This window comes from Dipodomys spectabilis, unplaced genomic scaffold, assembly GCF_019054845.1.
Source record: "Dipodomys spectabilis isolate Male_0828 unplaced genomic scaffold, ASM1905484v1 ptg000230l, whole genome shotgun sequence".
NCBI lineage: Eukaryota > Metazoa > Chordata > Mammalia > Rodentia > Heteromyidae > Dipodomys > Dipodomys spectabilis.
In genome coordinates, this window is record NW_024870907.1 from 2,249,888 (window position 1) to 2,271,681 (window position 21,794).

At 53.6% G+C, this 21,794-nt stretch overlaps 2 protein-coding genes across 6 annotated transcripts; both read right to left on the reverse strand.

Annotated features, from left to right (window-relative positions):
* Positions 1 to 591: 591 nt before the first annotated feature.
* LOC122123535 (cytochrome P450 2D17-like) lies at positions 592 to 21,434 on the reverse strand. Of its 2 annotated transcripts, XM_042697874.1 has the most exons (10): positions 21,395 to 21,434; positions 4,025 to 4,219; positions 3,629 to 3,800; positions 3,189 to 3,341; positions 2,926 to 3,086; positions 2,414 to 2,590; positions 2,115 to 2,256; positions 1,751 to 1,938; positions 1,215 to 1,356; positions 592 to 1,111 (listed from the first exon to the last, which is right to left on the reverse strand). In XM_042697874.1, the coding sequence occupies exons 2-10, from the start codon at positions 4,211 to 4,213 to the stop codon at positions 933 to 935; spliced, it is 1,503 nt and encodes a 500-aa protein (XP_042553808.1). In that variant the 5' UTR covers positions 4,214 to 4,219; positions 21,395 to 21,434; the 3' UTR covers positions 592 to 932. The 2 variants fall into 2 exon arrangements, with proteins under 2 accessions (XP_042553808.1, XP_042553807.1); XM_042697873.1 differs by lacking the exon at positions 21,395 to 21,434 and having other exon boundaries at positions 4,025 to 4,241.
* On the reverse strand, positions 12,756 to 21,388 carry LOC122123539 (cytochrome P450 2D17-like). 4 transcript variants are annotated; one of them, XM_042697881.1, is made up of 9 exons: positions 21,209 to 21,388; positions 15,929 to 16,100; positions 15,540 to 15,689; positions 15,300 to 15,460; positions 14,294 to 14,470; positions 13,995 to 14,136; positions 13,630 to 13,817; positions 13,111 to 13,252; positions 12,756 to 13,005 (listed from the first exon to the last, which is right to left on the reverse strand). In XM_042697881.1, exons 1-9 carry the CDS (start codon positions 21,386 to 21,388, stop codon positions 12,827 to 12,829), a joined length of 1,491 nt encoding a protein of 496 aa, XP_042553815.1. In that variant the 3' UTR covers positions 12,756 to 12,826. The 4 variants fall into 4 exon arrangements, with proteins under 4 accessions (XP_042553815.1, XP_042553816.1, XP_042553814.1 ...); XM_042697882.1 differs by lacking the exon at positions 21,209 to 21,388 and adding an exon at positions 16,745 to 17,002; XM_042697880.1 differs by lacking the exon at positions 21,209 to 21,388 and adding an exon at positions 16,745 to 17,002 and having other exon boundaries at positions 15,300 to 15,463.
* Positions 21,435 to 21,794: the final 360 nt, after the last annotated feature.

The following is a 21,794-nucleotide window of genomic DNA, read 5'->3' on the forward strand; positions in this document are numbered from 1 at the left end:
AAAGGCGGGAAGAGAAGCTCAGGTTCTCACAATATTCTGACAGAGAAAACAGGATCTCTCTCTCTCTCTCTCTCTCTCGCTGCTGCCCATACCACCATCTTCTGTGTCCCTATCACTGCACAAGGTCAAGCCTTCTCTAGGGCCCAGACCATAGATCTGTATTCCTGCCCTGTGTTTTCTGGCCACTGTATTTGAAGAGAGCAGGCTTGGAGCCTTGACCACAGCCTCCCGCTCCAGCCTGGCCAGAGAGGAAACTTCTCAGCCCATAGGGGACAGAACACCAGCTTGCCTGATAGGCCAGGGCAGCCGGTCAGTGCTGTGTCTGGGGGCTGCGAGGCTCAGCAAGGGGGCTCCCTGTTGGTTCCCATCAGGCCTTGCCAGGGAGACTTTGGCTCCTGATAGCTAACTGTGGATGTTAATGCTGACCCACTTCCTGCCTTCCTGATGTACCCACTTCTTTGGGGTCTGAGGTGAGAAGTTGGGGCTGGGCGCATAGCTTGAGTGGCAGAGGCCCTGCCCAGCAGATTCATGGCTTGGAATTCAAACCCAGCACTGTCCCTCCTGTACCCAGAAAGGAAGCAGACACAGTGGTAGTATCTGAGAGGCCTCTCCTTGCCATGGGGTTTTAGATATGGGGCTGAAATAGGGTGTCCAGATGCATCCTACCCCTCTTCTTCACCCAGAGCACTGATACCTCCTCCTGACCCAGGCGCCATGGAAGGCTCTGTTCATGACTTGGGCAGAAAGCCTTGTGTCCCGGGAGGGTTGCGGGTGATGCAAAGGGGGCTGTTGAGGTTCGACATAGCAATCCTCCCATTAGGGTGCAGAGGTGACACACAGGTAGGAAAGGGGGCGGTCCTGGGGGTTCTGGTTAGAGCCAGCACAGTTGGGCACAGCTGTGTTGCTGGGGTGGAGTGGGGACTTGGGGGCCTCTAGCGGGGCACAGCGCACAGCTGGTAGGGGGCTGGGATCATCAAAGCTTCAAAGACCCCAAAGTCACTGGGCCGGGGCTGGCCTGCGGGCACTGAGAAGCTGAAGCGCTGCAGGAGGCAGGTGAAGAAGAGGAAGAGCTCCATGCGCGCCAGGGGCTCCCCCAGACACGCGCGGCGACCTGTGGAGGACAGCCAGCGGGGACGGTCAGCTGGGGCCTGGGGGCCACCTCCCAGCCAGCCTGTCACCCCAGCGAGGGGACAGGGAGCCAGGCCCCCACGCACCTGCTGAGAAGGGCATGAAGGCCTCAGGCTTCACAAAGCGGCCCTGGGCGTCCAGGAAGTGTGCAGGGTGGAAGCGGAAGGGCTGCTGCCAGGCGCGCTCGTCCTTCAGCACCGACGACAGGTTGGTGAGGATCACAGTGCCCTGGTGGGAGGTGCGTGGTGAGTGGGGCTGGGGACACTGAGACTGCACAGCGCACACAGACGCTGCCATGACCTGTGCGCATCCTTCCATCTGACCCTGGGCCCCCAGGACCTCCAGGGTGCTGCCTTTGTTGCCCCAGTAATCAAGGGAAACATCGAAACAGTGCGCCCGCAGGGTCCCATCCCCTGTGCGGGGACTCTTCCAATGGCCCTGTAGGTCTACTTTTCCCTGGCCCAAGAGATGCTGAGCAAAGAGGTGAACTTTCCTTCTGCATCCCTCACCCCCAAGCTTATCACATGGCGGTCCTGAATTGTTTTACTTGCACAGAATACAGGACCAAGCTGTGGATGGCAGCTGCATGATCACTGGTGTGTTCTAGCATGCTAGGACTTACCTTGGGGATGAGGAAGCCACGGATATCAATGTCCCGTGATGTCATATGCGGCACGCCCAAGGGCACAATGTCGGCAAAGCGCTGCACCTCGTGGATCACCGCGCAGGTGAAGGGCATGCGGGCCTGGTCCCCCATCTCTGGCCGCCGCGCCTGCCCGATCACCTCATCGATCTCCTGCTGCACGCGGCCTGCATGGACAAGCAGAGACACCGCAGTCAGTCCCCAGACCTGTGCCCACCTGCCCCGGCCTCTGTGTGAAGAGCCAAAACCAGGTGAGGTCACCATGACTCCCGCTGAAGTGAAGCCTACACCCTGACTCCACTTTTCCTCCCTCCCCCTTCCCTCTGGTCCCAGCTGGGCTCACGCTGCACATCCGGGTGCAGGATCATGAGCAGCAGGGCCCACGACAGCGTGGTGGAGGTGGTCACCATCCCTGCGGTGAACAGATCAACCACCACCAGGCGCAGATTGTCCTCACTGAAGCTGCTGTCGGGGTTCCCCTTGGCCTGTGCAAAGACAAGGGGGTTCTGGGCTCAGGCAGCAGAGGACAAGGCTCCAGACAGCCTCCACTGTCCCCTCCAGCCTGGAGCCCGGCCTCCCTTCCACAGCACCCTCAGGCCCTGGCCCTGGCCCAGTCTGTGGGGCAGGGTGGTCACAGCGCACCTTCTCCACCTCAGCCTGGAAGGCGTCGGTCAGGTCTCGAGGTGGCTCAGCAGGGTCCCGGGTCATCTTGTGCTCTGCCAGCAGCTCATCCAGCAGGGCTGTGAAGGCTTTCTGTGCAGGGAAGACCTTCCCAGGCAGCCCGGGGATGCGCAGGAGCACGGGGACTGCGTTCAGCAACTGTGAGAGCACAGATGGGAAGAGTCCTTCTGTGTTCACTGTACACCTGGAACATTCTCTGATCCTGTGACCTCCAGATGTACACATCCTCTGCCTGTCCCCACCTGTCACCTGTTCCTCTCCCCAGAGGCAGCCTCCTTGGTTTCTCTGGCTTCAGGCACAGGTGGTCACTCTCCAGATCCTTCTGGTCCTAAGTCCCTTCTGTCATGCCTGTTGCCTGAGTTTCCCCAGATCTAGGCTTGACCTGTGACCTCTCCCCATGCCATCGCATGTAAACCCTTCCCCTGGAGTTCCAGCTGCAGGAGCTGGCCCTGCAGAGGGTTCTAAGTCCGCACCACAGTTATGATGCTGGACTCTTCATTCATTTTGTCCTGCAACAGCTCCAATATTCTGTCCAGGGAGGCGTCATCATACTCGAAACGGCGGGCAAAGATGAGGGAGGCAATCACGTTGCACACGGCTTTGTTCAGGAGAGCCTTGGGGCTGAACGGGTGACCTGGGAGCAGTAATGACATCAATGCATTGATCTCCCCTCAGCCCCCCCAATTTCCTCCTACCCCCTTCCTCGTTTTGCTGTGTCCCTCCTGCCACTGCTCACCGGAGTGGTCAGCGAAGGCCTCACTGAGGCAGCCGGCCTCCTGGGTCACCCACTGCTCCAGCGACTTCTTGCCCAGGCCGAAGTTGCGCAGGGTGGACACGGAGAAGCGCCTCTGTTCGCGCCAGGCATGGCTGTGGCGGGCCATGATCAGCCCTGGGAAGAGAGGGGGCGGGGAACTGGGTGTGGCTCCAGACTCACATCCAATCCGTGACCTAGACAGGACCCAGGCACCGCCTATCCACCAATCAGCAACTGGGCGTGACTCCGGCCGTCCCTCCTCCAATCACATTCCTGCCCCGCCTCCCACACGCTGCAGGTGTGTCCCGGCCACGCCCACTGCCTTCGCGACCTGCTCCCCGTCCTCCCTCCCGAGCGCCGCCCTCCGGCCTCCCAGGGGTCCCCAGGTCAGTGCCGAGGCTGCCGCCCCTGCCGCCCTTTGCCTTGAGATCTGGGCCCGAAGCCCAGGTGTTCCAGCGCGGGCATGGGCGGGCGGTCAGCGGTGTCCTCGCTGTGCTTCACCAGCGCCTCGCGCACGGCCTCCAGCCCGTTCACCACCACCGCTGGCCTCCAGCCCAGGTGCAGGCTGACCACCTCCCCGAAGCGGCGCTGCAGCTGCGGGGGAGCCCGGCGTTCTCCTCACACAGGGCCCGGTGCCACCCCGGCCTTTGCCCCGCCACACGTTGGTCTTGGAAAGCCAGACTGTCCTCAGGCCCTGCAGCGCCCTCCCCAGGGAGCCTCTCAGCCTCTGGGGCTCGGCTCCCTGCGCGGCCTGTGGCTTGCCAGCACTGGCTCTGCGGGCTCCGCGTGCCCTCTGCTGCCCACCACCTGCTCCTCACCTTGTAGAAGCAGTATGGCAGGTTCTGGAAATCCATCTCCAGCAGGTTGCCCAGCCCTGGCAGAGGCACAGGGCCCGGCGGGTAGCGAGCAGCCCAGCGCTGGCGCCGGTGCATCAGGTCCACCAGGAGCAGGAAGATGGCCACCGCCACGGCCACGGCCCACAGTGCTTCCCCTGTCAGCAGCCCCATGGCGGCCTCCCAGCTTACTGGATTCCTCCACTCCAGCGCCAGGACTGGACTGGGCACTGAACCAACCTGGGAGGGTTCCTTAGCTGAGGCTGACCTTTGTCTCTGCCAGGAATCCACATGGGCAGCCGTCCATGGTGCTGAGCGGGGCCAAGGCAGCTCCCAGGCTGGGACAACTGCAGAGGTCTCTGTCCCTCTCCCACTGTGACTCAGAGCAGCAGGGAGCAGGCAGACCTGGCAGGGGAGCCATCCCTCCTGCATCAAACACTGCCTGCCTGCGCACTTCTCACAATAATGGTCTCACTTCTCTGTCCCCACTTCTGCTCCCCCCTCACCCCGTCCAACCGCACCTCTCATGTGCGGCAGCATCTCCCCAGTTGCGTCCTTTCCCTTCCTCCCCTCATCTTAGAAAACAGGTTGATTGTGCCTGCTCCTGAGGACCCTGCCTTCCCTCTTTGTCCTCTGTGCTGATTAAAGGGAGCGTGGAGTGGAGATCAGAGGGAGATATCCTCCATCTGTGTCAGTTCTCATCTCATGTCCCTCATGGAATGCCCAAGGCAGGCTGCTGTCCACACCAAGAGCTTCACTGGGCCTCAGAGCTCCTGCCGCCCAAGGACCAGGCCTGGTGATGGCCTGCTGGCCCCAGGGCTCCGAGTTCTCTCAGCAAGGGTCTGGGCACGTGGCCTGTGTGTAGTCTGTGGGTCTTTCTCCCGGTGGGGAGGAATGCACCTGCAGCACCGCTCTGATGTTTTCTCATTATGACCCTTCCCCACACCCCCCAGCCCTACTTGCCAATCACATTACATTTCCAGCTGAGTAACTCTTCCTAAGGAGATACAAGTGTCCCCATTAGGGACCCCCAAACTCTTCTCCACACCATGCATTCCTGTCCCCTATCCTCCCACAGCACACTTTCCATGTCAGACTCCTCACACACCTAATCACACACATACCACTCACACCTCCCCAGACATCTACCTGCCTGCCCAGACACCCACAAACCACCTGTGTCCACACAACACTCACATGCACAAACTGGCTACACAAATGTACATGCAGTGCTCTGATGAACAAGCCTCTGTTCCCAGCACACTGTGGGAGCCCTGGCTCCTCCAGGCTGAAGCTTCCTGGGTGTGGCCTCTGCTCCCTGAGGACTGGGCCCCACTGGGGCCTGGCCCTGCCCATGTTCTCTTGTCCGACCCTGGATATGATGAGCAATGGTGAAGTTCTGAGCTTATGAGTCATCTTGATGCACCTAATGGTAGCACTGATTACTGGTGTGACTTACTTCTCCAGTTGTTGATTTTTTTTCTTTTTTTGTCTGCCATGGGGCTTGAACTCATGATCTGGGTGCTGTCCTTGTTTTTTTGTTTTGCTCAATGGGAGCATTCTACCATTTTGAACCACAGCTCCACTTCCTGTTTTTAGGTGATTAATTAGAGATAAGGGTTTGCTAGACCTTTCTGCTGAGACTGGCTTGGTCCTGATTCTTAGCTCTCAGCCTCCTGAATACATAGGGTTATAGTTGCCACCCGGCCTGATTTTTTACCTCAAGCATCAGTTTGGTTCTCATTTGTAACTTCTATTTCATCTTGAAAATTTCTAAACCTTTAATTGTGTGTGTGTGTGTGTGTGTGTGCGCATGCACGCGGGCCAGTACTGGTGCTTAAACTCAAAAGCATTGGTGCTGAACCTTGGGTCTTTCACTCAAGGCTGGCTCTGTAGCAACTGGGCCAGACCTCCACTTCCATCTTTCTCAGTGGTAACTTGAAGTCAATTATGTCATGGACTTTCCTGCCTGAGTTGGCTTTGAACCTCAATCTTCTGATTTTAGTCTCGTGAGTAGCTAGGGTTATAGGCTTGGGCCATCAGCCCCCAACAACCTTTGGTTTTTCTTTTCTTTTTTTTTTAATATATGTTCACTTTAATTCTCAACACATTTCAGTGAGCTTAGTTGAAATCTTTGTCTAGTGACTTCAACATGTTTCCATTAATTGCTTATTTTTCTGTTATATTCTTTCTTTTTTCTTCGGGTCCAGTCGTGGGGCCTGAACTCTGGGCCTGGGCGTTGTCCCTTAGCTCTTCAGCTCAAGGCTAGCACTCTACCACTTGAGCCACAGCACCACTTCCGGCTCTTTTCTTTTTGCTTATGTGGTGCTGAGGAATTGAACCCAGGGCCTCAGGCATGCAAGGCAAGCGCTCTACCACTAATCCACCTTCCCAGCCCCTCTTTTCTTCTTTTTGAGAGAGGTCTTTTTTTTTTTTTTTTTGGCCGTGGGGCTTCAACTCTGGGCCTGGGTGCTGTCCCTGAGCTCTTCAGATCAAGGCGAGTGCTCTACCCGCTTGAGCCATAGCGCCACTTCTGGTTTTCTAGTGGCTTATTGGAGATAAGAGTCTCATGGACTTTCCTGCCCAGGCTGGCTTTGAACTTCAATCCTCAGATCTCAGCCTCCTCAGTAGCTAGGATTACAGGCATGAGCCACCGGCACCGGCTTGAGACAGGTCTTGCTGTGTGGCCCAGGCTGTCCTTGGACTCTTCCTGTCCCAGCCACTGGAATGTGGCATACACATAACAGGAGACCCAAAGAAGAGCAAGGTGTGAAAATTATGTTTCAAGAAGTAGTATGAGTCATCCAATCAGGCATTGTGGTTTGGGCTTGCAATGCTAGCTAAGTAGGAAGAAGCAGGAGGCCCCATCTGAAATAAACAACCTAAGAAACTAAGGCCTAAGAGGGTATCTCACACGTGGGTGATCATCCTGGCCCATCACCTCCCTCACTGCTCCACATCTTCAGGGTGTCATATGAGGAGATATATATGGCCTCTGGGTAGATGGGTTCAGTACGGCCTGATCTCAGTGCCTTGAGGTTAGGCGAGTTCCTGGCAGAGAAAGGTCCTTAGGCAAGTTTGGAGCGGTTCAAAGTCTGTGCTTTGTTGGACCTTCCTCAGCTGATTACCATGACCTGCAGGCTCTGGCAGCGGGCTGCTGGGCAGGGCCTTTGCTTGCCTTTAGTTTTCATCTACTCCAAGGAGTATGGACCCTGCTAGGATTCAGACTCTGTCAGGATCAGTTTGCCCTCTTCCTAATCTCAGCTCCAAGATGACTCCTTCCTACAACACCAAGTGCCAAACAATCTCTCTGTATCTAGGGGCTACTGCAGCTTCTGGCACAGGCAAGAGTCCCATGTCTCCTGAGCGATCTAGGTACTATCTGCATAGCTCCAGAGGACAGGAGAATAGCCGGAACCCTGCCCAGTGTCTCTCTAGGACTCTGTCCTGTGGGCTGTTTACTTTTGATGATCTTTATCTGCACCCTTCACTTCAGGCAACTGGCTGTGGAGTAACAGCCTTACCGTGGGGGTGAGCCATCACATCAGGATAACCACATTGCTCTGAGATGCAATGAGAGCTTGGTTTGGGCAGGACGAGAAGGGATGGTAGGCTGAGCTCCCATTCCTGCATCTCTCGTGGGGAGAGGCCACGGCTGGTCTGTGGTCAGTGGGGAGAAGTGACATCCTCTCTGAGGCTGTATAAACAGAGCCAGTTCTTGAGGCACTGACACACTGGGCACACAAGGAAATGGAAAGCAGCAAGGAACAAGCCAAATAGACAATTCCTAGACTCTGGTTGGTTGCAATTGACCAAAATGAAAAGAACAACCAGTGGAGCTAGAGCATGGCATGGAACCATGGGTGGATCACTGCCCCAGAAATACTGCCCTGAGTGCTGCTCACCAACAATGGGATCCAAGGGGAAACAGGGAGCCTGTCAAAGTTTTCACTGCTGTGACAAAGTCCCAGAGAGACCCAAGGGAGGAGGGCTGGCTCACATTTTCAGAGGGTCTGGCCTTAATCAGTGGACTCCATGTTTGTGGGTCTGCGAGGCAGAGCATGATGGCCTGAGTCATATCGTGGGGAAGCAGAGAGACACAGCCAGGCGTCTCCCTGTCCTCGTCTTCTGTGCAGGGTCCCTGCTGATGGGGGCCATGTTTGGGGCAGGTCTTCCCACGTTAGGTACTCCTTTTTGAGAAACACCCACCCAGAGATGGAGAGGTACCTTGCTTGTCTTCTGGAAGCTTCTCAGTCCAATCAAGCTGGCCATTGAGATCAATCCTGAAGGATGGACTGAGGTCAGCTCCTGAGGGACTTGAGAAAGACCAGAGGAAGGGCAGCAACCTTAGTGCTGAGTGTGGGAGAGAGAAGTGTGTGTGTGAGGCACAGGACCCACGGCTCACCAGGGGACAAGCCCAAGAGGCCATGCGGGTTTCAGACACAGCAGCCGCTTTCTGGAGATACCTAGCTCCCATAAAAGTTGCTGTGAGGTTTCTTTAGCTTGGTAGGTGGCATTGGGTCTTCTTTTTTTTGATAGCAAGTGGAAATGTCTTTTTCAGAGGGAACAGAAGGAGGAGGAAGAGGAAGAGAAAGGGGAAGAGGAGGAGGAGGAGGAGGAGGTAGAGGAGGAGGAGACTGGGCTTGATGGTACACACATGTAAACCCAGCTACTCAGGAGGTAGAAGTAGTAGGATCATGAGTTTGAGGCCAGCCTGGGCTACAAAGTAAGTTTGAGGCCAATCTGGTCTAAATAGTCATTACTTGTCCCCAGAACAATAACAAATGTACTAGGCATGTTAGGAATCACCTGTAACTCCAGCTACTCAGGAGGCATAGGCAGGAGGATCTTGAGTTTGAGGCCAGCTTAGGCTAAGTTTTGAGCTCTTCTCTCAAAAACAAAAATAGATCTAAAAAAGGTAGCTCGTGCCTGTAACCCCAGTGACTCAGGAGACACAGGGTAAGAGGACTGCAGTTCAAGACCAGGCCAGGCAAATGCTTAGCAAGACCTCCTCATCTGAATGAATAAAGCAATGCTGGCACCTCAAATCCAAGTGAGCAAAGGTCCTGAACAGCTATCTCTCCAAGGAAAAACACCCAACTGGTTAACAAACACCTGGTAAGCTGTTCCACAGGGCACGGAATTCACAGCCACGATGAGCTTCAACCCACACCCACTGCAACAACGGAGGTGCAGGTTGCAGGAGCTTTTGCACTTGATGGGAACGTCAGGTGGCGACATTGAGGAAGAGAACAGAGCTTCTCCTGACACCAAAGAAGTGACCATTACTTTCCCCATGACACAGGTGCCTGTGGCATGTAAAACATTTCTTTCTTGTCCCTTCAGCTTTACTTGTCTATTTGAGGTATTGGGGAAAGTGGCTGGACCTGACCTATGGCACGCCCCCCTCCACCGAGTTTGGATCTGAGGTCTAAAAGTTGGGTTTCAGATTTGGCAAACCATGCAGGAGAAAATATGCCCACTGGGCATTCACTACTCACAGCTGCCTGCTCCACTCACAGAAGAAAAATGGAACTGGTTCCAGGAGCTGATGGAGTTACTTTCATGGCAGGGACCTTAATCTTTCCACTCTGGCTGTTTTTACCTGCTTCTTGCCGTCATTTGGTGAGGGAGAGAAATAAGTATTTAGACTCTACAGGCCTCAGAGTCTGACCTTTTCTAAGTTCTTCCTCATTGGTGAACCTTGGGCTTCCTGGAGGCTCTTCTGAAGCATTGGTGCTTTACCCAAACTAATCTAGACTTTTCCTGTTGGTCTGACGGGCAAATTTGGACTCCTTTGTCCTAGCATTTGGATCCATTTGAACTCATTCAGGCTTCTGTTTTTGGTGAAGTTTAAGAGAGATCTCTGCTGTAATTTGCATAAGAATGAAATGCCTTGTCTATCATAGAATTGTGGCTGAGTAGTTTACTTAGATAAGAAGGGACAGAAGAATGGTTTGTCTAAGGACTTGTGCTGAATCAATGTAGTTGGGTGTGTCATCTTCAGTGTGGCAATTAATCTCTGTGGTGGCTGACTTGGTGGAAACCAAATTATCTGATGGCTGTGGCAGCATTCCTATTGAAGACTGACTCGATCCCCCACTTTCCCAGCACTGACTCTTGCTTAGCCACCAATGAGACCTACAAGGTGCTACCCTGGGTACAATTAGATCTACTCCTGGAAATAAATGACCAGTGTACTGCTGACCACTAAATCTAACTCCTGTATTTTTCTTCTGCACATTAAACTTGACATGTTTTAGCATGCTTAACTTAAAAAAAATTTTTTTTGAGCTGGGAATTGGTAGTACATACCTGTAATCCTACCTACTCAGAGGCTAAGCTTTGAGGATCGAGGTTTAAACCCAGCCCAGGTAGAAAAGTCTGTGAGACTCTTCCCTCCAATTAACTAACAAAAAGATGGAAGAGGAGTATGGCAAAGTGGTAGAGTACTAAACCTGAGTAAAAAAAAAAAAAGTGAGAGTAAGAGACCCTGAGTTTAAGCCACAGAAACTGGCACCAAAAACCATTTTCTTGTTTATGTGTGCATATATGAATGTGTTTAGAGGAGCTGTGGCTTCAGTTTTCTGTTTTTTTTTGGTCCAGTCGTGGGGCCTGAACTCTGGGCCTAGGTGCTGTCCCTCAGCTCTTCAGCTCAAGGCTAGCGTTCTACCACTTGAGCCACAGTGCCACTTCCGGGTTTTTTCTTTTTGGCTTATTTGGTGCTGAGGAATTGAACACAGGGCCTCAGGTGTGCAAGGCAAGCACTCTACCACTGAGCACCTTCCCAGCCCCTAGTTTCTCTTCTGCTGCTGTTTCTACAAACCAGACAGCGGGCACCGGTAGCTCATGCCTGCAATCCTAGCTATTCAGCAGGCTAAGATCTGAGGACCCCAGTTTAATGCCAACCCAGGCAGGAAAGTCCTTGAGACTCTTATCTCCAATTACCCACCAGAAAACTGGAAGCGGAGCTGTGGCTCAAGTGGTAGAGTGCTTGCCTTGAGCTGAAGAGCTCAGGCACAGAGCCTAGGCCCAGAGTTCAAGCCCTACAACCAACAAAAATAAAACAAAAGAATCAGTAAGTAAGAAGGATGTAAGTAAGCCATGGAATACATTTTAGGAAAAGAAAGTTAAAGGGAAAAGCAAATCCTTTGGCTTGAGAAAAAGGTTTTGTTAAGCTTGCCCTAAAGAACTGTTCCAATATGGACAAAAAAGGGGAGATAAAGCTCCAGAAAGTGCAGAAAAAGTCTGCGGGAGACTTAGGAAGTATATAAAAGAAGTTGACGAGAAGTTCGTATGTATGATTAAGATGGTTAAAAATTTAAGCAGGGGCTGGGAAGGTAGCTCAGCAGTAGAGTACTTGCCTTGCATGCATGAGGCCCTGGGTTCGATTCCTCAGCACCACATAAGCAGAAAGAAAAAAGCCGGAAGTGGTGCTGTGGCTCAAGTGGTAGAGCGCTAGCCTTGAGCTGAAGAGCTGAGGGACAGCGCACAGGCCCAGCGTTCAGGCCCCACGACTGGACGCCCCCCCCCCCCCAAAAAAAAATTTAAACATTACCTTAAGAATTTTCTAAAGTCAAAATATCATGTCCTTTATAGAACTAGAACCTAATTCTCTGAGTTTTAAGAATACTGTTCTGCTCTTGGTAAAACTGGCAAGAAAATGACTGAAAAGAACAGATTTTGTGTTTTATCAGGACAATTTGTGCTTTCTAACAATTTTATCAGGCTTGAAACTACTTAGGAAACTGAGTCTTTTTTTTTTTTTTTGGTTGGTTATGAGATTGAACTGAGGGCCTGAGCACTGTCCCTGAGCTTTTTCACTCAAGGTGAGCACTCTACCACTTTGAGTCACAGCTCCACTTCTGCTTTTCAGGTGGTTAATTAGACATAAGAGTCTCATGGAATTTTCTGCTGGAGCTGGCTTTGAATGGTGATTCTCAGTTCTCAGCCTCCTAAGTAGCTAGAATTACAGCTGTGAGTAACCAGCAACCAGCCTAAACACGTATTACTGCATATATGTGCACTGTATCTATCACTTGATTATCAGGAAATAGGGTGATTTAGTGTTACTCACCCCTGTAACCTTTTTTTATTTTTTATTTTGCCAGTCCTGGGGCTTGATTGACCTCAGGACCTGAGCACTGTCCCTGAGCTTCTTTTCAAGGCTAGTGCTTTACCACTTGAGCCACAGCACCCCTTCTTACTTTTTCTTACTTTTTCTGTGTATGTGGTACTGAGGAATCGAACCCAGAGCTTCATGCATGCTAGGCAAGGACTCTACCACTAAGCCACATTCCCAGCTCTCCTTTAACCTTTGAGAGAAAGTTGTACTTTTTTGCCTGTGCTATAGCTACTATGGAACCTAATTAAAAAGTCCAATTTTTACTCCAAAAGGTGAAAGCTAAAGGAACATGTACATGTGATACATTAATATGTATAGATGATATGTGTGGCTGAGAGGCTAACTATTGCTAGCTCTTTTGTATATTAAATGTATTAGTGTATGTAAACTTCCTAGGAATCAAACTTTAGCAACACACGTGACCAAGGCCACGTGAAGGGAAATTTCATGGGAAAGACAGGGTAAATGAGCAACAGAGCACCCTGTCTGCATCAGACTCAAGTGCTCATGCAGAGTGGACCTGGCAGGGTGAGGGAGCTCAGCACCTACCACAGAAAGAGGCTAGTCAGGGGGCTGGACCAGGGATCCAAATGGCAGCAAAAGACAGGTTTATTGTGCATTGTGACACCTCCTGGGGGCAGATTGAGGGCCTGGTGTTCCTCCTAGCGTGGCCCAACACAGAGCTGGTAGGGGCGAGGGGTAACAGGGAAGGTAAAGGCCCTGAAGTCACTGGGCCGGGGCTGGCCTGTGGGCACCGAGAAGCTGAAGCGCTGCAGGAGGCAGGTGAAGAAGAGGAAGAGCTCCATGCGCGCCAGGGGCTCCCCCAGACACGTGCGGGGGCCTATGAGGGATAAGGAGTGGAAACAATGTCAGCTGGGGCTAGGGGGCCACCTTCCAGCCAGCCTGTCACCCCAGCGAGGGGACAGGGAGCCAGGCCCCCACGCACCTGCTGAGAAGGGCATGAAGGCCTCAGGCTTCACAAAGCGGCCCTGGGCATCCAGGAAGTGTGCAGGGTGGAAGCGGAAGGGCTGCTCCCAGATGTGCTCGTCCTTCAGCACCGACGACAGGTTGGTGAGGAGCGTGGTGCCCTGGTGGGAAGTGCATGGTGAGGGGAGCTGGGGACACTGAGACTGCACACCACACACACAGACACTGCCCTGGCCTGCGTGTGTCCTTCCACCTGACCTTCAACCCCAAATGCTTTTCAGAACCACCTGATGCTGTGACAGGGCCAAGTGACAAGCTTCCCATGGAAGTCCCATTGCCACCAGTCACTGCATGCAGTGGTTCTTCTACCACTGTGGCTGACTGTATGTTGTCCATCTACCCAGGCTCTGTGGGCAGGTTGTGAGATCTGCATGGCCGGACGGTCTGGTCAGCCCCTGGGCGGGCTGGGATGAGGTGATCTGTGTCTTTCTTGTCCTTGTGCCACAACGTCTGTGATGGGATGGGACAATGGGCCTACCTTAGGGATGAGGAAGCCCTGCACTTCCACGTCCCGGGACGTCATGTGGGGCAAATTCACTGGGATAATGTCGGCAAAGCGTTGCACCTCATGGATCACTGCGCAGGTGAAGGGCATGCGGGCCTGGTCCCCCATCTCTGGCCGCCGCGCCTGCCCGATCACCTCATCGATCTCCTGCTGCACGCGGCCTGCGTGGACAAGCAGAGACACCACAGGCAGTCACTAGGGCCAGTGTCCACCTGCCCCGGCCTCTGTGTGAAGAGCCGAGACCCGGTGAGGTCACCATGACTCCCGCTGAAGTGAAGCCTACACCCTGACTCCACTTTTCCTCCCTCCCCCTTCCCTCCGGTCCCAGCTGGGCTCACGCTGCACATCCGGGTGCAGGATCATGAGCAGCAGGGCCCACGACAGCGTGGTGGAGGTGGTCACCATCCCTGCGGTGAACAGGTCAACCACCACCATGCGCAGATTGTCCTCATTGAAGCTGCTGTTGGGGTTCCCCTTGGCCTATGCAAAGACAAAGGGGTTCTGGGCTCAGGCAGCAGAGGACAAGGCTCCAGACAGCCTCCACTGTCCCCTCCAGCCTGGAGCCCGGCCTCCCTTCCACAGCACCCTCAGGCCTTGGCTCTGGACCAGTCTGTGGGGCAGGGTGGTCACAGCGCACCTTCTCCACCTCAGCCAGGAAGGCGTCGGTCAGGTCTCGTAGTGGCTCAGCAGGGTCTCGGGTCATCTTGTGCTCTGCCAGCAGCTCATCCAGCAGGTCCATGAAGGCTTTCTGTGCAGGGAAGACCTTCCCAGGCAGCCCGGGGATGCGCAGGAGCACGGGGACTGCGTTCAGCAACTGTGAGAGCACAGATGGGAAGAGTCCTTCTGTGTTCACTGTACACCAGGATCAATCTCCACCCTTGGTCCTCCAGGTCAGACACAGGCCTTGCCTGGCCCCTCTGGTCACCCATTGCTTCTCCAGTGCCAGCCTCCTTGCTCTCTTGAGGTTCTAGCTGCCAGAGGAATATCTCCATGGGGGGCAGGGGTGTAGACTGTCCTTCTTCAGAACCCCCTCACCCTACAACTCTTTATTATTATTATTGGTTTGGTCGTGGGGCTTGCCCTCTGGGCCTGGACACTGTTCTCCTGCTCTTCAGCTCATGCTGGTACTCTAGCACTTGAGCCACAGCGACACTTCCGGTTTTCTGGTGATTAATTGGAGATAAGAGTCTCATAGAGGGCTGGGAAGGTGGCTCAGTGGTAGAGCGCTTGCCTTGCATGCTCAAGGCCCTGGGTTCAATTCCTCAGCACCACATAAGCAAAAAGAAAAAAAAAGCCGGAAGTGGCGCTGTGGTTCAAGTGGTAGCGTGCTAGCCTTGAGCTGAAGAGCTGAGGGACAGTGCCCAGGCCCAGAGTTCAGGCCCCACGACCGGACCCAAAAAAAAAAACAAGAGTCTAATAGAATTTCCTGCTAGGGCTGGCTTTGGGGCTAGCTGTAAACTGCGATCCTGATCCTCAGATCTCAGCCTCCTGAGTAGCTAAAATTACAGGCATGAGCCACTGACATCTAGCTCCTAGGACTCTATACTGTTCCTATTGTTAGAGTTTGTACAGCTCCAGGCCCTCTCGCCTGGGAGCTGCATGGCGCTGGCCCTGCAGTGTCTCCTGAGTCCCTCTACCCATACCTCAGGGAGGAAGCCAGAGTCCTCATTTGCAGACCTGCGGACCACCTCCAACATTCTGTCCAGGGAGGCATCGTCATACTCGAAGCGGCGGGCATAGATGAGGGAGGCGATCACGTTGCACACGGCTTTGTTCAGGAGGGCCATGGGGCTGAAGGGGCCTCCTGGAAGAGCAGAGGTAAAAATGAGGCAGTCCTCTCTCCACATCCCCCCTGACCCTTGCTTCCTCTGTACCCTGATCACCTTGGTCAGCGAAGGCCGCACACAGGCAGCCGGCCTCCTCTGTCACCCACTGCTCCAGTGACTTCTTGCCCAGGCCAAAGTTGCGCAGGGTGGACAGGGCAAAGCGTCGCTGTTCACGCCAGGCCTGCTCATAGGGTGCCAGGATCACCCCTGCAGAAGAGTGGATAGGTGCACTTGGATATATGGCAGAATGCTGACCTACACGCTTGAGGCAGGACTTTCCTCTGTCCAAACACTCCTGCACCTTGCATGATCTACTTTTGCTGTATTTCCTCCTATCATTGAACAATCCTTCTCATCCCTGCCCCTCTCCCACCAGACCCTGTCCTTCCTTTGTCACTGTCCATTTGCACAGCTAATAGGCCCAACTCTGCCCTGCTGCTCTTTACCTCTGGCTCTTGGTCCAAAGCCCAGATGTTCATAGATAGGCATCGGTGGGCGGTCTGCGGTGTTGTCGCGATGGATCACCAGTGCCTCACGCACGGCCTCCAGCCCATTTATCACAACCACAGGCTTCCAGGCCAGTTGCAGGCTGAACACGTCCCCGAATTGATGCCGGAGCTGCAAGCAGAGGATCAGGGCGTTGGTCGATGGAGGGCCAGGACCCAGACTTGGTACACAAGCTTAAGGACCCAGATTGAGCAGGGCAAGCACGAAGATGTGGTCTATGTTTGTTGTTCTCTATACCCAGAGCTTTCACTATGCCAGGCTAGTGCTCTGCCTCTAAGCTCCGTCTCCAGCCTGAATCCTGCTGTCCCATGCCAGGGTTAGAGTGGTAGAATCACTTCAACAGTGACTTCTCAGGTCTAAGAGGCCAGATTCACCAAATCGTCACAGGACCCTCAGTGTCTCCTGACCTCAGCCAGGGGAGCAAGCGGTTCAAGGGGTCGCTGTGCTTCTCTCATCTGAAATGCGTCCAACTGAAATGCCACCCAGGGTCCCAGCCCCTCCCAGTCTGGAAGATTCTGGGGAGTACACAACTTCTGCTCTGTGCAACTGCACTCAAGGCCCCTGCCATGTGTCAACCCAGCCTTTGCCCCGCGACATGTTGGTCTTGGAAAGCCCAGACTGTCCTCAGGCCCTGCAGTGCCCTCCCCAGGGAGCCTCTCAGCCTCTGGGGCTCAGCTCCCTGCGCGGCCTGTGGCTTCCCAGCACTGTCTCTGTGGGCTCCGCATGCCCTCTGCTGCCCACCACCTGCTCCTCACCTTGTAAAAGCAGTATGGCAGGTTCTGGAAATCCATCTGCAGCAGGTTGCCCAGCCCTGGCAGAGGCACAGGGCCCGGCGGGTAGCGAGCAGCCCAGCGCTGGCGCCGGTGCATCAGGTCCACCAGGAGCAGGAAGATGGCCACGGCCACGGCCACGGACCCCGTCAGAAACTCCATGGCGGCCTCACTGCCCACTGCACTCCTCTGGACACACCAACCCAGCCACCAGGGCTGAGCAGGACACTGCCACCACACCTTGTTTGCTTTACCCTTATAATGAGCTAATGAGCAGAGGCTGCCCTTTGTCCCTTCAGATAAGTGTTTGTGCTCATTGTGTAAGCAGCAGGGTAGGAGGGCCAGCCAGGTCAGGGCCTAGTCCTGGGGGCTGGCCCAAAGGTCCTATCCTTCCTGTTACACTGGGGAAGGCACAAGACTGGAGAGCTGAGGAGCACATAAGCTGGACATACTGGCAGGTTCTGCTGCGCCGGGTACTGGGAGAATGGGCGCAGAGACAGGTGGATCCCTGCTCTAAGAAGCAGGACCCTGTGCAGGTCTGGAATTGGTAGGCAGCTGACAACTCTGCTTTTAAGGGAAGGGGATAAGAACACAGGGAGTAGCCTCCTCGAGTCAGGGATCTGTGCTCAGGATGTGGTGGCCATGAGGAAAATCATCTGAAATAGCCAGACTGTGCTTAACAATGACCAACACTCATGAATCAGGCAGTGTCTGTCACGCTGCTTGTGGCACCTGGTAAACCATTCCCACAGCCATCAGACAGGTGGCCCTGCATCTCCAGGACATACAAGAAAGCACATTGGTGAGATCAAAGTCACCGCACAGCATCCGGGTTCATGCATGAAACAAGTGCAGAGCTCTGCAAGAGACAGTCTAGCAAAAGCTCCGGAGATCGATTATTCCAGCAAATCATACCTAGCGAGCAACACTTGACTGAGAGTGGTCCACACTGCACCACCAGGGCACAGAAATCACAGCCACCTTATACCCATCAGCATGGCAGAGGTGGGGCAAATCCAGTTTGTCAGATGGAGGAAGCACAAAGGAAGAGGATAAAGCTCCTTACGAAAGCAGAGAGGCCCAGGCAGCCACAGTATTCACTAGGTACAATGTGGAAAATGAACTGCACAACTGTGGGTGGGGACAGGGAGGGAAAAACTGGGAGAAAGTGAGGGAAGGGTACCATTATCCAAAAAGAAAGGTACTCTTGGGGCTGGGAATGTGGCTTAGTGGTAGAGTGCTTGCCTGGCATGCAAGAAGCCCTGGGTTTGATTCCTCAGCACCACATAAACAGAAAAAGCTAGAAGTGGGGCTGTGGCTCAAGTGGAAGAGCACTTGCCTTGAGCACAGAGGCTCAGGAAAGAAATGGACTTTTTTTTTTTTTTGCCGGTCATGGGGCCTGAACTCTGGGCCTGGGCGCTGTCCCTCAGCTCTTCAGCTCAAGGCTAGAGCTCTACCACTAGAGCCACAGAGCCACTTCTGGCTTTTTCTGTTTATGTGGTGCTGAGGAATCGAACCCAGGGACTCATGCTTGCAAGGCATGCACTCTACCGCTGAGCTACACCTTCCCAGCCCCAGAAATGGACTCTTTATATGACTTATGTAACTGAAACCCCTGTTTAGGGTTTCTCAAATAAAAATAAAAATATGGTAATAAAAAAAGAATTGTAAGGATGATCTTAAGGAGAAGATGGTGTCCCCAAGTCACAGGGACACTGTTGCAGTAACTGGAATGAGGAGACAACAAGAGGTGTCCAGGACAAAACAAGGGAGATCGCCTCCCCCGCCCCTGGCCGAGGAGGATGCTCTGAGGTCTCCACTCATGCCTACAACCTCCCAGAAAACTGACTCACCAGCAGGCTGGTCTTGCTCCCCTGGGGTCTTTCTGGTCTATGTCTAGAGTATTCTACAGCCTGTAATCTCTTGTGCCCCCTGGTGTCATCCTGTGGGATTGCAGCTCCAAAGGCCCAGGCCTAGCATCCAGACAAGCCAGTACATGGGCACACAGATCTCACCCTCCTTTCTGTTCTTAGGGAGGAGCTGGGAATTGGGTGTTTCCTCCCAATAATAACAGCTGTGTCAGGCAAGTAGACAGAGGCCCAAAAGATGCTAGAACATTCTTGATCCTTCTGGCCCTGTGCTTCATAAGTGGTTCTAGAACTCTCATAAAGGGGTTGGAGTCAAGTGCCAATCCTCACACATAATTTGGCTACTCTGGAGGCTGAGATCTGGGAACTGAGGTTCAGACCAAGCAGAAGCAGATGAGAGACAGCAAAAAGCCTCTGTGGTCCTAAGGATCATCTTATAGAGTACTATTTGTGAGTAAAACAAACAAACAAACAGCTGAGCAAGAGTGTAAGGCCGAGTTCTGCTGCTTAACTGCCCTTTCTCTCCCATGACACCCTAGTCAATGTCATGAGGATGCAGAGGGAAGGACAGGAAGATGCTCACTACAGGCTTCCCTCCACAAGGTGGAGCTGCTGTTTATTAGGGAGGCTCAATCAGTCTCTATGTGTCCCTCCCTTCTGGAGGCTGAGTGACAGGGTCTACCCAGTGCTGGCATGAACTTTCAACTGCAGTCCCAGTCCCAGGTACAGAGACATTCTTTTTTTTTTTTTTTGGCGGTTGTGGGGCTTGAACTCTGGGCCTGGGTGCTGTCCCTCAGCTCTTCAGCTCAAGGCCAGCGCTCTACCACTTGAGCTACAGCGCCACTTCCAGTTTTCTGGTGGTTTATTGGAGATAGGAGTCTCACGGTCTCTCCTGCCCGGGCTGGCTTTGAACCGAGATCCTCAGATCTCAGCCTCCTGAGTAGCTAGGATTACAGGCGTGAGCCACCAGCGCCCGGCCAGAGACATTCTTATCAAGAAGGATGCCACAATGCTGCCAGGTTTTGTGGTAGGCCACTCAATGGCCCCTCAGGAGACAAGACATATGTTCTGAAATTAGGCCTGATTCCCTAAGCTAAGGCAGCTCTGCTGCAGAGTCCGGTCCAAACATTGCCTACCATTGTTTGAGAACAGTGTGTGTGTGGGGGGGCGGGGATGAGGTTTCCAACATTTACCATCTTTCCTCCTCTTTTGTTCTGGTGCTAGAGCTTAAACATTACATCTGTAAGCCCAAGCAGACAGCACGGGGGTCAGCAAGGAATTATCCCCCAGGGATACCCTCCCCATCTCCCCATTTTTTGCCCCTCTGGTCATAGGTGCTGAGATCACGGCCTGGGTGCTGTCCCTGAGCTTTTTGCTCAAGGATAGTGCTCTCCCACTTAAGCCACAGCTCCAATTCTGGCTTTTTTGGTGGATAATTGTGTAAATTTCATGCACTTTCCTGCCTGGGCTGATTTCAAATTAAGATTCTCAGATCTCAGTCTCTTGAACAGCTAGAATTATAGGCGTGAGCTACTAGCACCCAGCCCATCTACTCATCTTTAAGTGTAAAATCCAGAGTTCTCATGTGCATTCACAATGTGTCTCCATCACCACCGCCCAGTGCAGATGTGGGAACACTGCTGCTTGGACCCTCAGACAACAGCTCTTCTTCCCTCCTCTGCCTCACTGCTAGCAATGACCATGCTAGCTGCTGCCTCATGAATTTAACATAACACAAAAGTGCAACATAGACGTCTTTTTGTTGTTGTTGTTGTGGGCTTGAACTCTGGACCTGGGCGCTGTCCCTCAGCTCATGAGCTCAAGGCTAGCACTCTGAAGAGTGGTTCATACATGTTATAAGAGGTATCAGTTGGTTGTTTTTCTTCTTCCTTTTGTGCCAGTAATAATTGAACCCAGGCCTTGTGCTTGCTAGGAAACACATCTCTCAAGCAGTACCATAGCAGTGGGCAAAGGATTAGGGTCCCGATCAGTGGAGGGCGCTGCCAGACTACAGGACCCATGCTCAAGGCACAGACACTGACCCAGGTTCATCATGGCACAGTTCCAATCTGGAGTCTTCTCTTTTCTCCCTCCAGTCTCATTTCCTCACTTCCTTCTTTCTCAGTTTTGCTGTGCTGGAGCAAATCCAGGGCCTTCTGTGTGTCAGGCAGGCACTCTACCAATATGCTATATTCCCCAGCCTATGATCTGGTGTCTTGCTGCTGGGCTGGGGCAGAAGCATCAATGTAGATGTGATTGTGGAGCTACCACCAGACAGATTCCCAAGACTGTCCCCGGACCCCACAGCATCCCACTGTACAAGGAAGAGACAGATGCACGGAGGGGAGCATGAGACCCAAGACCCCACAGCAGCTGCAGACAGAAGTGGTCTCTGTGCCTCTCTCCACCTGATGTCCAACTGAAACACTGCTCAGTGGCCTGGCCCCTCGTCACCTGAATTGTAGGGGCCCTGGGGTCCCACTCTACTTGTGCCACGCAGAGTCTCGTCCAGCCTATGGCTTCACCACACCACCCGTTCCTGTGCATCCCCACCATCTGCAGCCCACTTCCAGCTCCTCACCTTGTAGAAGCAGTATGGCAGGTTCTGGAAATCCATCTGCAGCAGGTTGCCCAGCCCTGGCAGAGGCACAGGGCCCGGTGGGTAGCGAGCAGCCCAGCGCTGGCACCGGTGCATCAGGTCCACCAGGAGCAGGAAGATGGTCACGGCCACGGCCACGGTGCTTCCCGTCAGCAGCTCCATGGCGGCCTCGCTGCCCCTGGACTCCTCTGGGCACACAGCTCCAGCCACCCAGTGCTAGGTAGGATTTAAAAGAATTATATCCTGGGCATTGGACCACACTGGGCTGTTCCCTCAGAAAGAAGCTGAAGCTGCACTTTGTCTTGTGATTTCAGCCGTGGTGTGGTGACTGTGAGCCACGGAGAGTAGGAGGGGCCTGCATGGCAGCCCAGCTACAGACGCTGAGTTCCCTGCAACTCTCCTCTCTAGGGACTTGCACAAGGGAGGGGTGGGGACTCCTGAGAGCTGACTTTCACAAAAACTGTACATACTGGTTGTGTTGCACTTGAGCATGAGCAGAATTGTGCAGAGGATAGGCAGATGCTTACACCAAGGAAGTGTAAAAAAATAAATTCAGTAATCCTAACCC

Coding starts and splice junctions, on each gene's coding strand:
- LOC122123535 (XM_042697874.1), bottom strand. CDS start 4,213: ATGGGGCTGCTGACAGGGGAAGCACTGTGGGCCGTGGCCGTGGCGGTG. Junction 3,801..4,024: donor TGCCATACTGCTTCTACAAG/GTGAGGAGCAGG, acceptor GCTCCCCCGCAG/CTGCAGCGCCGCTTCGGGGA. Junction 1,357..1,750: donor GTGGCTTCCTCATCCCCAAG/GTAAGTCCTAGC, acceptor ACCTCCCACCAG/GGCACTGTGATCCTCACCAA.
- LOC122123539 (XM_042697881.1), bottom strand. CDS start 21,388: ATGGAGCTGCTGACGGGAAGCACCGTGGCCGTGGCCGTGACCATCTTC. Junction 14,471..15,299: donor ACTCTGGCTTCCTCCCTGAG/GTATGGGTAGAG, acceptor GTGCTCTCACAG/TTGCTGAACGCAGTCCCCGT. Junction 14,137..14,293: donor TCCTGGCTGAGGTGGAGAAG/GTGCGCTGTGAC, acceptor GTCTTTGCATAG/GCCAAGGGGAACCCCAACAG.